At 44.3% G+C, this 12,792-nt stretch overlaps 1 protein-coding gene across 2 annotated transcripts in view; it reads left to right on the top strand.

Moving 5' to 3' along the window:
• Positions 1 to 9,243, top strand: part of LOC101944882 (guanylate cyclase soluble subunit beta-2-like) — a 31,788-nt gene extending 22,545 nt beyond the window's left edge. The window contains exons 12-16 of one of the 2 annotated variants that reach the window (XM_042842740.2): positions 33 to 179; positions 1,959 to 2,113; positions 4,875 to 5,038; positions 7,187 to 7,282; positions 8,928 to 9,243. In XM_042842740.2, coding sequence (XP_042698674.2) covers positions 33 to 179; positions 1,959 to 2,113; positions 4,875 to 5,038; positions 7,187 to 7,282; positions 8,928 to 9,055 — 690 coding nt within the window. In that variant the 3' untranslated portion in view covers positions 9,056 to 9,243. The remainder of the gene's footprint in view (positions 1 to 32; positions 180 to 1,958; positions 2,114 to 4,874; positions 5,039 to 7,186; positions 7,283 to 8,927) is intronic. The other variant, XM_042842741.2, reaches the window with a different exon arrangement.
• Positions 9,244 to 12,792: the final 3,549 nt, after the last annotated feature.

The raw sequence follows: 12,792 nt of genomic DNA, 5'->3' as shown, positions 1-12,792 counted from the left end.
CTGACTACTGCATTTTTCCCCTTGTCTGTCAGGTTGAAACAATAGGCGATGCATACATGGTAGTTGGAGGCGTCCCAGTGCCTATTGCCAGTCATGCCAAAAGAGTGGCCAATTTTGCACTGGGTATGAGAACTGCTGCCAGACAGGTGATGAACCCCATCACTGGAGAGCCTATTCAGGTATAAAACAGGTGAACTCAGTTTGATACAAAGTACTGCACTTAAGTGCTTTGCTGAATCACAGCCTAAGTGGGTGAGTAGCTTTAAGCAAGCGTTCTGAGGTGCTACAGTAATACAAATAATAATGCATTTATGTACTTTGCTGAATTTGGGCCTTAGGCCTCAATCCTGCCTGGTGCCGAGCACTAATCGGGAATCTAGCAAAGCACTTAGGCACATGTTCATCAGCTTGCAGGAGCAAGTCCATTGGGATCTGCTGTATCTTTATTGGCATCTGTGTCTGTACATAATTAGCAAGTCAGTTAATGGCTCCCGAACAAGAACAAAAGTAGTTGACCCTGATTTATTCCAAGCTTGCCTCTCCTTTGTCTGAGCTGCTTAACACAGAGCAGGGCGGTGGCTTTTTTTCCTGTTAGCTGAGAAAGTATAAGCTATTTTACAAATCATTACTGCACAACTATACAAATGCAGTGTGAACTATTACCAGAAAGGACCACTGCCTAATCCAGAGGAGGGAATAGGGCTGTAGAAAGAACAGTGCAGGGCGTTTTCTATAACCAATTTTTATTAGTATTTTCTTTGACAATAATTTACAGCAAAGCAGTGAGATAACAGCCAGCTTACAGAGGACAAAGCTAAGTGTGGGTAGATTGAATGATGTATGTCCTATGCATAGAGGTAAGGTTTATTCTGAGACATTGATGCAACTTCCATTAGGCAATAGGCTACTGTCCTTAGGTGAAATTTAGCCATTTGCATGAGATGAATTTCACCCTAGTTGAGCTGTGTGCATCTGTTCTCTGGTGCAAGATTGCTCTGGTTTGTTTTCTTGTTTCAAGTCTTACGGACCACAAATGCTGGGAAAAAGCAACAGCAGGGATCGGCAACTTTTGTCACGTGGCCCGTCAGAGAAATCCGCTGGCGGGCCGGGACGGTTTGTTTACTTGCAGCATCTGCAGGTTTGGCTGATCACGGCTCCCACTGGCTGCGGTTCGCCGTTGCAGGCCAATGGGGGCTGCGGGAAGTGGCGGCCAGAACATCCCTCAGCCCACACCACTTCCCACAGCCCCCATTGGCCTGTAGCGGTGAACCGCGGCCAGTGGGAGCTGCGATCAGCCGAACCTATGGACTCTGCAGGTAAACAAACCATCCTGGCCTGCCAGCAGATTTCCCTGACAGCCCGCATGCCAAAGGTTGCCGATCCCTGAGCAACACCTTTTACATTGGTCAATGGTTAAATCCCTTTGGGTATATTATCAAAATGATGATACTGATGGGAGTTGTACCAGTTTAATTGCCACATGGCAGGTTCAGGCTTTACCTAGTAAGATGCAAAATAAAGTTCAGCCCTGGTGTGAACAGGTGCCAATTTCCCACTAAAATCAATGGGAGTTGTGCCCACTGTATGCCTGAATGGAACTTGCCCCGCTATCCACCCAGTCTGGCAGTGCCAGAAATAGAAGCGTGATATACAGAGAACGCCAGAAGATGCAGCCAGTCCTCCTTCCATTTCATTGTTTGCTGAATTGTAATATCAGCTCCTTTTTCTGGAAACCTGTAAGACAATTTTTAAGACTTGCTATACCTTAAAAGCAGAGTTTCCAAACTATACTACATATGTTGTCTTTGATGGTCTTTCTAGCACCACTACTTAGTTCCCAGGACAGGGGAAGAGACTGCTCAGTACTATCCAATGGGGTGGTGGATGGGGATGGGCTGCTGACATCAATGAAGAGCCAATATGATTTTCAGAATATTATGTTGGGTTTATACTGACAGATCAGAGTTGGGATCCACACAGGACCAGTTTTGGCTGGAGTGGTTGGTGAGAAGATGCCCAGGTATTGCTTGTTTGGAGACACTGTCAACACAGCTTCTCGGATGGAAAGTCATGGACTTCCTAACAAAATCCATCTCAGCCCAACAGCATTCAGGTAGTGTCAAAAGGTTAAATAATGAGACCCCAAACAATCCGGAATTCTTTTCCTCCTTCTCTTCTGTTTATAGCATTAATAACACAAACAGTTTCTCTCTTGGATGAGAGCCAATGTAGGCACAGAGCACCAACTCCATTTAGCTCACAGTACTTTTCAATCTGGAAACACACATGATAAAGTTTCATTTTCACACTTACTAATAATCTCAAAACAATTCACTGAGGGATACAGTTTAAATCTGAGTCCCTAAACTATGACGCAACGGTACCCGTTGCTCAAGCAACACCCACACAAAGTGCCTATTTACAAGCACTTTGCACATACAAGGTTTGATGGCTGTAGCGGGACAGTTACCCTGCTCTGGAGAGAGAAGGCTAGGCTGATTGGGGAAGCAGCCACAGCTGGGGCTACGCCCCAATCAGGCCACAGTCTGCCCTATAAAAGGGTTGTGAGCCAGGCGCTAAGTCAGTCTCTCTCTAGCTGTAGAGAGAGAAGGACCAGGCTGCCTGGGAGAGAAGGATCCTGAGTAGTGCTGGGAAAAGGCAAGAAGAGCTGGGGAGTTCCAGCCTGTCAACTCCCCAGGCTGCAGACCCTGTGCAAGGCCTAGAGGTACTGGGGCTGCAGAGGTGTAGCCTGGGGTTAGGCAAAGGCAGCAGGTCCAAACCCCCCTTGCCAGTGATGAATAATTTACAGACTGCAGTCTGCCCCAGTGAGCGGGGGGCTAGACGATGACTGGCAGTAGCCACTGAGGCAATGTGGGGATAGAGGGTTGGGGGTTCCCCTGGGAGGGGAGACCCAGAGAGTGGGGGTACCGCTGGGGCAGAACCCTGAGGTAAAGGGCACTGGGGTCTGGAAGGGACACGGGGCCAGCATCAGGCAAGACAGCGGCCTGCAGAGGGTGCTCCATGTCCTGAAAAAGAGCTAATTCCCAGATGACCAGCAGGAGGCGCTGCGCTGGTGAGTCTCACTTCGCTACAATGGCATACAGTCACAGCTCTGCAATGACAGGGTGAAGAAGGTGCAGTCCCCAACTAGGAGCTTCTTTTCAGCCATGCTGCCTCTCAGAGCAATAAGTAACTTACACAAATAGTTTCTTAACATGGCAACACTTGCTGCCCAAAAATAATAAATAAAGAGTCTTACATTGCATTGCTACCCCCAGCAAAATTCCTGTGGTATTTAATGACAGCTTTGCCTGAGTAAGAGCTGAAGGATTGGATTGACAGTCAACATAAATGTGATGTTATGGCCGTAATCATAAACAAGTCTACTCTCTTCTATGCATGAAACCCAAAGAGGTTCACAATCAAATAAATACCTGAAGTCCCAATCCACTCGCATTACTCAAATGCCCATCAGTATCTTTATGCATTCAATCCAAGATTTTCCTGCCAGAAACCAACAACAGGCAATTTGTGGGATGAAGATATTTGCTTGTTTTAATGTAACACAGGAGAGCTGCTATTAAATAAGCTAAACAACTAGGGGATGTTTAATTCTGCATTCCTGATACAAATTCACGTGTGGCTTCTAATTAAATATGGAACTTTGGAAACTCTCATCATGAACATTCTAAATTTTAAAGACTCAAAACATTCCACCCTGTCAATAATTACTGTAAAGAACAGTTATAATCTGAAATGTAACTTTATACAAATGACACTGTTTTAACTAAACAGAACTGCTCTGTATAAAGTACATCCTCAGGCGCTTACTTGCTAACTTTATTGACCAAATATATTCTATTCCTTTTAGCACTGGAGAGCTAAACAGTTTTGGTAGAGGGAGCTGGATTCCTTTCTGACTCATGCATCATCAACAGATTTGTTACATTTCAGCTGCCAAATCTTTATTACTGGTGATGATGCATGAGCCAGAAGGGCAGAGGCTGAGTTTGCAGGACTTGCATTGAGTAAAAATATTTACTTGTGAAGTGAGCACAGTTGATTTCGAGCCACAAATATGGAACCTCACATTATTTTCACAGGGTCACTTTTCTGTGTTTAACTGCACATTATGTTAACAGGGAACTTTGCCCACCATGGCCAAAGATGCAACTGAAGACAGATTGGTTAGGTCCCAATCCTGTGACATGCAGTGGATGGACAGGCTGCTGCCCCTGGGCGGAAGTCAGGTGGGGTTCTACCCATTAAATTCAGTGGGGTTTTCTGGGATGCAGCAGGTTGCCCAGGCACTACACATTGCAGGATTGGGGCTTGAGTACCTTCCTGTTTGGAGAAATGTCTTGAGTATGTTTGAACAACCACGTAACATTTAAACAGTGCCTCTTCTGTTCTGTACTTTCCCAGCATAAACAGCCTTTACAGAAGAGCTTCTAAGTTAGGCTCTCATTGTGAATACTCATGTGTATAAAGTTAAGCATGTGCGTAAGTATTTGCAGGACAGGGGTCTAAGCTTGATGCTCCTGTGTAAAGGCCAGGGGAAAGTACAAAATATAAGAGAGGCTGTTCACATGATAAATATCTGCTCATTGTGATGTCAATGAGACTAGTCACCTGTGTAAAGCTAAGCATGTGCAAAAGTGATTGCAGGTCAGAAGCTTAGCCTCTAGACCAACCCTAATTAGAAAAATAAACTTTTCCTTTGATAGTGCTGTTCTGTTTACAAAAACAGCACTAAAAAATTCATCCAACCCTACAAATATTGCTCTGCAAAATTTATCCTTCATCCTTCTCGCTCCAAATCCCAACCTAGACTTCTTTGTCCTAATGGTTGTCCCATATCTTCCATTGTGCAGAGCTCTACAAAATCAAGGCTTCGAAATAGTTGAAAGGGGAGAAATTGAGGTGAAAGGCAAAGGAAAAATGACCACCTATATTCTGAGGCAGAATCTATATGCAACTGAGAATGAAATCATGGGGAGAGCAGAAAAGCAGCACTCCAGTCACATGGATCAGACGGGTGAGCTAAGAGAAACGTCTTAATCCATATATAGGATGCAAAATGATATTTCTCTCTTTATTAACATAAAGCTCATACTTCATAGAGAACACCTTTGCCTCCTACGTTACACCTACATCGCATACTTATATCCTTGCCTTAGGTTTGAAATCTATTCCCTCAAACTAACGTTTAATACAGCATCTCAAACCATCATTTAATCCCAGAGGGCCTGATTTTCAGAGGTGCTGGGTACTTGCAGTTCCACTGATTTAAATGACAGTTTTGGTGCTTAATACCTCTGACAATCAGGCCTAAGGTCAGCACAAACTACATTTTCTAGGGAGTAACTTTAAACTGACAATATATATGTGACTAAAATACAATTATTTGTAACCAAATGTAATGGACGTTGTCTTTATAGTCTTGAAAATTATATTATAACCTGCTCAATTCAACTAAGAAACAAATAATCCAAATTTTATTCATTAGAAGCCCATTTAAAAAACCCTAAAAAAATTCAATCATTTACATCATTATGGCCAAGTATCTTTTTTTTTTCCCGTGTGTGTGTGGCTGCTAATGAGGACTTCAGATTTAAGGTTCTTGCCACTTGGAAGTGAGATAATAGGGTGACTTTTAAAAAATAACATTTAGATTCTATAATAGTGACGGGAACAAAGAGTTAATTTCATCATGAAACAAGCAGCAAAGAATAATAATAGAAATAGAGAAGTTACAGATGGCAAAAATACCTTGAGGTTAGAGATGGACCTAGATCTAGGCCTTAGCTCTAGAAGACTGAGAAGTTATAAATGGAAACACAGTCCCTGCCCTGAAGAGTTTGCAACCTAAATAGACAAGACAGACAACAGACTTGGGGATAAAGGTGTAACCTATAAGAAGAGTGATTAAGGTGATGGCTGGCAAATGTTACAAGTTCTTGGGGTTTTTTAAGTGAATATAGAAGGGTGTAATGTGAGGGCAGAGGGGAGAGTTAATAGGTGCAGAGGAACAAGAGAACGAAGGAAGGGGAGGGTGTGAAAGGGAAATGGGGAGCATAGAGACAAGGCAAAGAGAGGAACAGGGATTACAGAGTCTGAAGCTACAGCAGAGGATTGGGGACTGAGGAGGGAGCAAACAGACAAATAAAAAGGACCCAAAATGTTTTGAAACATGACTTATGCAGTAGATTCAAATTGCCATCTCCTCTCCCCAATTATCACCAAAATGGCACCACTGCCTCTTGGGAAGAGTCCCTTTCCTGAGCAAACGCATAGAATGGGAGCAGTCCCATGTCTCACACTGCAGTGTTCGTTTGAGCAGAGGACATTTCTCAACAGAGCCATGCATTGTTCCCATTCTACCGTCTGCTGCCCTGGCTCCTGCAAGTGGGAGCCAAAGAGAGTCCATGACTAACACAGCTCAACCATCAAAGGGAGTGGAGTTAGCTGCAAAATAAGCTTGTCTGTTTGTCTTTGCAAAGCCCAGCAGTTGAATAGTTGTTTCTGTGCTGCGGAAACCATGAAAAACAAAACACAATGAAGATACTATGAAAGTAGGCACCCTACTTTGGTCCAGATGCAAAACTCTTTGCACATTCATTTGCTCACATATCACCTGATGCAGCTTTAGGCCTCTGTCTTATTTAGCTAGTGAAATATTGACAGATGGGGAATGTCAGTGACCAAAAAGTGAATCAATGTGATCCCACTTCACATCTAACTCGGTGAAAAGATAGACTGTTTCTGGCAAGAGCTAATTGTTTTGAACTTCAGGAACTTGAAAACCATCACAGATTTATGGCGTGTGTGCAATCGTTAGTTAGAACATGGTAAACAACAGAGGCTACACATGCTATGCATTCTGGGGATACAGTTAGGGTCAAAGCATAGAAAATGGAGGGAAGTTAAGGAACATACTCACTTGAGTGCCTAATTTGCACATGTCACGGTGGTAACTGCACATACAAATGCAGACAGACCGTTGCACATACTGTTTTTGTGAGTGCAGGTAAGTTTCCAGTTCTCAAAAATGTAGCCCAGAAAGTCTTCCCTTCTCCTCGTCGCACTTTCAGGCCTTTGTTTCAAAGTTTCTCTTCCTATAAATGCCTAATATAGACAGTGCACATTGTCACATGTGTGGTCTCCTTCCTCCCCCTTCTTGTAGAGGCAGATGATCTGGGAAATCTAGCCAGCAAGACTATTGCTGTTATGAAGCACGCGGACAGCCAGCAGCTGCTCACCAGCAGCAGCCTTGCATATGGTGAGTACATCAAGGATTTATTTCAAAATACTCCTCCTACTTTATTTCACATAAGGAGAGGGAAAGATGATCCAGAACAGTCTGCTGTCATGTCTCCTCTGCTCACCATGGTGATTAGTGACTTAGACCATGTCCACACTGGGGATTTCAGCCTTTTGTATTGAGGCGGCTACACCATTGAAAACCCCTAGGGACTTACCCCTGCTTGCAACTGAAGTAAACTGCACCAGTGCAGCTTGTAGCTCACAGGGCTTTGCTTGTCTACACTAGAGTTTGTACCTGCACAGTGGCTGTTCACCAGTGTTGTACCCTGGGCAAATCACTGTTGTAAACAAGGCCTTTCAAAATCTAGGCATAAATGTAGTTGGGTCATTGACTGGCCTACGCAAGGCAAACAATCAGGATTTACAGCTTATGCAAGGTTTAAACACTATTATTGTACCTAACCCAGATCATCACAGGGTTTGGGCAGTATTGAACTGTGTTAAAGCATGTTCTATTCCAATCTCAACCCAAGTTAAAGCAGCTTCAAGAACCTGATTTGGCCTCATACACTATGCCTGGCCAAACACTGTTATAACCAGTTTTATCTACAGCTTTATTTGTACCCTGATGATGCTAAAGTCCAGCTGTGAAAGCAGTCACGTTACTGTACTTTGTGCAGACAGAGCCTTCCACTGTCACATTATAGGGAATGTGACTAATCAGCAGTACAGCTTTTAGTGATGCCATACAAATTTATCTTGCAGCCACTACCTTCATAGTCATTTGCATTTCAGCATCCTCACTTTGAAAAGCAAGAGAATTCTTCCTCCCCGATGGAGCTCTATGAATCTTTGTTTTCTCCTCACTTCAACCCTCCAATTCTCTTTCTGAGCCATGAAGGCCTTTACTAAGGACTCCACTGCTATTATCAGAGTCAAGGAAGGGTAGGGACGGTTTTGTGGCCTGCAGCATGCAGGGGGTCAGACCAGATGATCATAATGGTCCCTTCTGACCTTAAAGTCTATGAGTTATGTGGAAGGTGCTCCCATGTTATGATGGCAGTCTGCAGTATAAAACCCTAGGATAGACGGATTGACTAGCAGCCACCAGGCTCCTAGAACATAACTTTCTAGGCCAGAATCACTGCTTTTAAACCACTGGAAGGGTGGGTGTTGAGTGGTACAATGCATGTCTTAGGGACTTTACCCTCCTCCAGCTCCCTTTTATCCTGTGCTCTCCTGCTAGCCACCTCATGCTCATTCTCTGACTCCAGGTATATTCCATTTCTCTTGTCTTTTCCCCATCTCTCCACCAGTTAGTTGAGCAGGTTTCTAGCACACTTTCACTTAGAGGTTTTAGCTCTTGTTGTTGCTTTTGTTACACAGAAGTACAGAACTCGATACATGTCAAGTGACAATAGAAGTTTAGAAACAAAATAGCCGCTCTGTCAGATAAAGCAGAACTGAATGCATCAACTTTGCCTATGAGAATATCTGCTCCCATGGGACAAAGCCAGCGTCTAAGAAAGGGTATCAGCAATTTTGTCAGTGTTTCCTCCTGGGATGGCTAAAAAGCTGGCTCTGTTCACAGCAGGGGACTCCTTGGCGATTTCATTTATTTTTTTTCACACCTCTTTTTGTTCTCACTTGTTATCTGTCAGAGGCTGAAGCCAGGCTGTGTAATGGAGAGCGTACAAAGGGTGATGCGGAACAGCAGCTTTCAGATCAAACGAGGACACAGCACTTTAGCGACGGCAATGCACATTCTAGCTTTTGTGTTTTGTTGTAATAAAAGGAAAACAAGGAACAATAAAATTCAGAACATTTGTTATCAAGCACTGTAATGAAAGATAATAAAGTTTCATTCCTGATGTTAAGCAATCCAATACTGTAATAAGAAAGGTAAATTCAGTGCTTTTGCTTTCAAGGGAAACAGATGAGCTTTTGTTCCTTATTAAAAAGTAATCTAATACTGTATGTGTCCTCTCCACTTGGCTCTTAATATACAAATGTGATATTAGCTAGGACACAGCAACTGCACCTTAAATGAAGACAGAGCTCCGGTTGCTTGGCTTGTCAATAAGACTGAGTAGCTAATTTAGTAAAATAGTATTTTGTGCTATTAACAAGTACCCACATAATTTGACAGAATTTATAACCTACCTGAATACTTACACAAATCAAATCCTTTGCATTATCCTGAAGGCACAGAGGTAATACTGACCCAGACTTCTTGGGTTCCAGCACTGAAATTACATTAAAACTGAAGCTCAGTGACTCTGAGACCCAGTAATAATTGGTGCATGTAAGGTGCTGGCTAAGTAGCTGTGCTCATGTCTCCCTCTAGTGGCTGGCATATATATAGCAACTAAAAAGTTGCTACCTACTTCTGTGGGCTTCCCCCACCCCCTTAGCTCAAATAACAGGGACTGAGGATCATGGGTTCTATCCCCACTTGATGATAACATGGTAAGTTCATGAGGTAAGAGCCTGAGATTGCTATTGTGGGCTAACAGAGTTAACCCCTTTAGCTGAGCATTGGTTGCTTGTGCTTTTGCTGCTGGTGTTCCCAGGTTCTGTCCCCATGAACAGCCTGTGGTGAGTTGGTTGCACGGTGACATAATACAGCATCTTTCATGGTGAGATCTCCCAACGCAGATAATTATCTCTAATTAACATAAGAGGAAACAGGGGTAGAAAGGTGAAATGATTCACCTAAGGCCACACAGTAAATAAGTGAGTGGGAGAGCTGGGTCTCCGAGCTCCCAGAATTCCCTATTCTGGCATGTCAGTCTAAAATGAAAGTCCCCCTTGTCTCTAAGCTCCCTTCCCCCAGTTCTGGCTCTGGGAAATGTTCATGAAACACAAGCATTCACCACTAGATAAGTGATTCCAGTAGGTACCTCCCATATTGGAAGTGAGTGACAGTTAAGTTCTAAAGGCTGTACTATGGCCCAGGTGAAAGGAGTTGGCAGTCTCATTCCAGGTCCCAATACCACCACCAGAGAGTACAAACATTTGATGGGCACACAGATTGAACTACCTTCTTACCCCTAGAGCAGAGGTCCCCCAAAAGGTTCCGGGCCAGCCTCCACAGGCGTAGGGAGGGAGTGCCACCCAGCCCCGCTCTGCCCCGTCCCCACCCCCAGCCAGGGCCCTGGACCAAACCCCGTCCCCAGCTTTGGTCTCCCCCACTGCAGCTCACCCGTGGCTTCTGCTCCCGGCCCTGCCCCCAGCCTCGGCCCCTAGACGCAAGTCCCTTCCCGGCCCCAGGCCCACCCCAGCTGTGGCCCCAGCCTCAGCCCCTTACCTCTGTCCATGCCCCCACACCTGAGCCTTGGCCCCATTCCCAGCCCGGCTCCAGGTGGCGGGGCACAAACAGGGTAAGGGGAGGCTTGACCGTGAAAAGTTTGGGAACCATTGCCCTAGATGAGGGGGCTTGAAGAACCGCATTGGCAGGGAAGCTCAAGAGTATTTAAATTTTCTATTGTTTATACTCAACATACTAATGAAAAGTGTCAAATGATTAGAAGTTGTCTTGCAACATATTACTGCTGCCACATATAAAAGAGCTGGGATGAAAGCTGCACTGTAAAGAATCCCTTTTCTTATTACAGTAACTCCGCACTTAAAGTCGTCCCGGTTAACGTTGTTTCATTGTTACGTTGCTGATCAATTAGGGAACATGCTCATTTAAAGTTGTGTAATGCTCCCTTATAACATCATTTGGCAGCCGCCTGCTTTGTCTACTGCTTGCAGGAAGAGCAGCCCATTGGAGCTGGCTGGTGGGAGCTTGAACCAGGGTGGACCGGCAGCCCCTCATCAGCTCCCCACTCCCCTAAGTTCCCTGTGCTGCAGTCACCCAGCAGGCTACCAATTGCCGGCAGTTCAGCTGTCCCTCCCCTGACTGCCATGTGCTGCGCCTGCCCTCTGCCTTGGAGCTGCTCCCCAAGCCTCTTGCTTTCTGTGTGGGGGGGAGAAGGGGGCTAATGTCAGGGTGTCCCCCTCCCTCCTGCTCCTGCACCCCACTTACCCCACCTCCATAGAGCAGGGGGGACACACAACACGGCTCAGGATGGAGGGAGCTTCCTGGCAGCAGCTGCACCTCAGCTTTCTGATTAACTTAACAAGGCAGTGTACTTAAGAGTGGGGTCAGCGTACTTAAAGGGGAAATGCGCATCTCTCTCTCACACACACAGGGTGTGTGTCTCTGTCTGCCATGCTGTCTCCCCATGCTGCATTGTAGAGTGTGAGGCTACATTAATAACAATGAGTTAACCCTTGCTAGTTCATTTAGCAGTAAGGCATTCCCTGGAAAATATCCCACCCTCTGACTTCACCATCTCAACCAAGCTTCACAATCATCATTGCTGTGTACAGTATTGTTTAAAACTTACACTGTGTGTGTGTGTGTGTGTGTATATACACACACACACACACAGTGTAAGTGTGTATATATATACACACTCATACACACACACACTTTCATTATATACAAGCTTTCACTTGTCTGGTGAAATTTTTTTCACCAGACAAAAGACTATATATATATAGTCTTTTGTCTGGTGAAAAAAATTTCCCTGGAACCTAAACCCCCCCCCCCATTTACATTAATTCTTATGGGGAAATTGGATTCGCTTAACATCGTTTTGCTTAAAGTCGCATTTTTCAGGAACATAACTACAACGTTAAGTGAGGAGTTACTATATATCAAATCCTCGAAGCCAGTGAGCATACTAAATCCACTGAATATAGTCATGGCCCTTTTGTGAAGGGACAAGGGCCTTTCAAATCCCATTTCTACCCACAGTCATCTTTGGGCTTCACCTTATCTGGGGTCAAGAGGGATGAACTGACCCCCTCTCCCAAGTCAGTAAAAGCCTCTCATATTTTTAATCAAAGGGGGAAATGACACAAATTACATGAATTGTTCTCTCTTCATGGGAAATGAATGACTTTCTCCCTCTATGCTTAGGCTTGAGAATGAACATGTTTCTACACATTTGACCAGAGAGTTGTCTCAAGTGCACTTCAGGCAGAAGAGGGAAGATGAACATTACATAGGTAATCAACTGGCTCTTTAAGACACCATACAATAGCAAATGTCCTACTATATTGACTGAGGACTTAAATCTGTCATTTATATGGTGTAATCCACATGCCAAGCCATATAATTCATAGGAGGGAATGCGAACACATCTGGGTTTTTATTTAATAGTCTTGTGGCACAGGCTTGCCTTTACTTTGCTGCTTTTGAAGATACATTTCATTTTGTGTCCAGCAGATTTTCTATTACACATTATGTAGACAAATCAACAACCACACAAACCAGTAAACAGGGATAGAAAGCTTGATACTATATTGTGTGTGACAAAGCCAGTCTTTTACATATGTTATAGATTCACCTTTTCTCTGACATCTGCATTGCATTTGGGAAAACACTCACATGCAAAGGGATGAGCTCCAGGGAACGTGGAAACATTATCTAGCACGGGAATACTCAATTAATTTTCAGCAAGCAGCTTG

This window comes from Chrysemys picta, chromosome 1 (genome assembly GCF_011386835.1).
Source record: "Chrysemys picta bellii isolate R12L10 chromosome 1, ASM1138683v2, whole genome shotgun sequence".
Lineage (NCBI taxonomy): Eukaryota > Metazoa > Chordata > Testudines > Emydidae > Chrysemys > Chrysemys picta.
The sequence above is the reverse complement of the archived record's forward strand: the minus strand, read 5'-3'. Positions and strand labels throughout refer to the sequence as shown.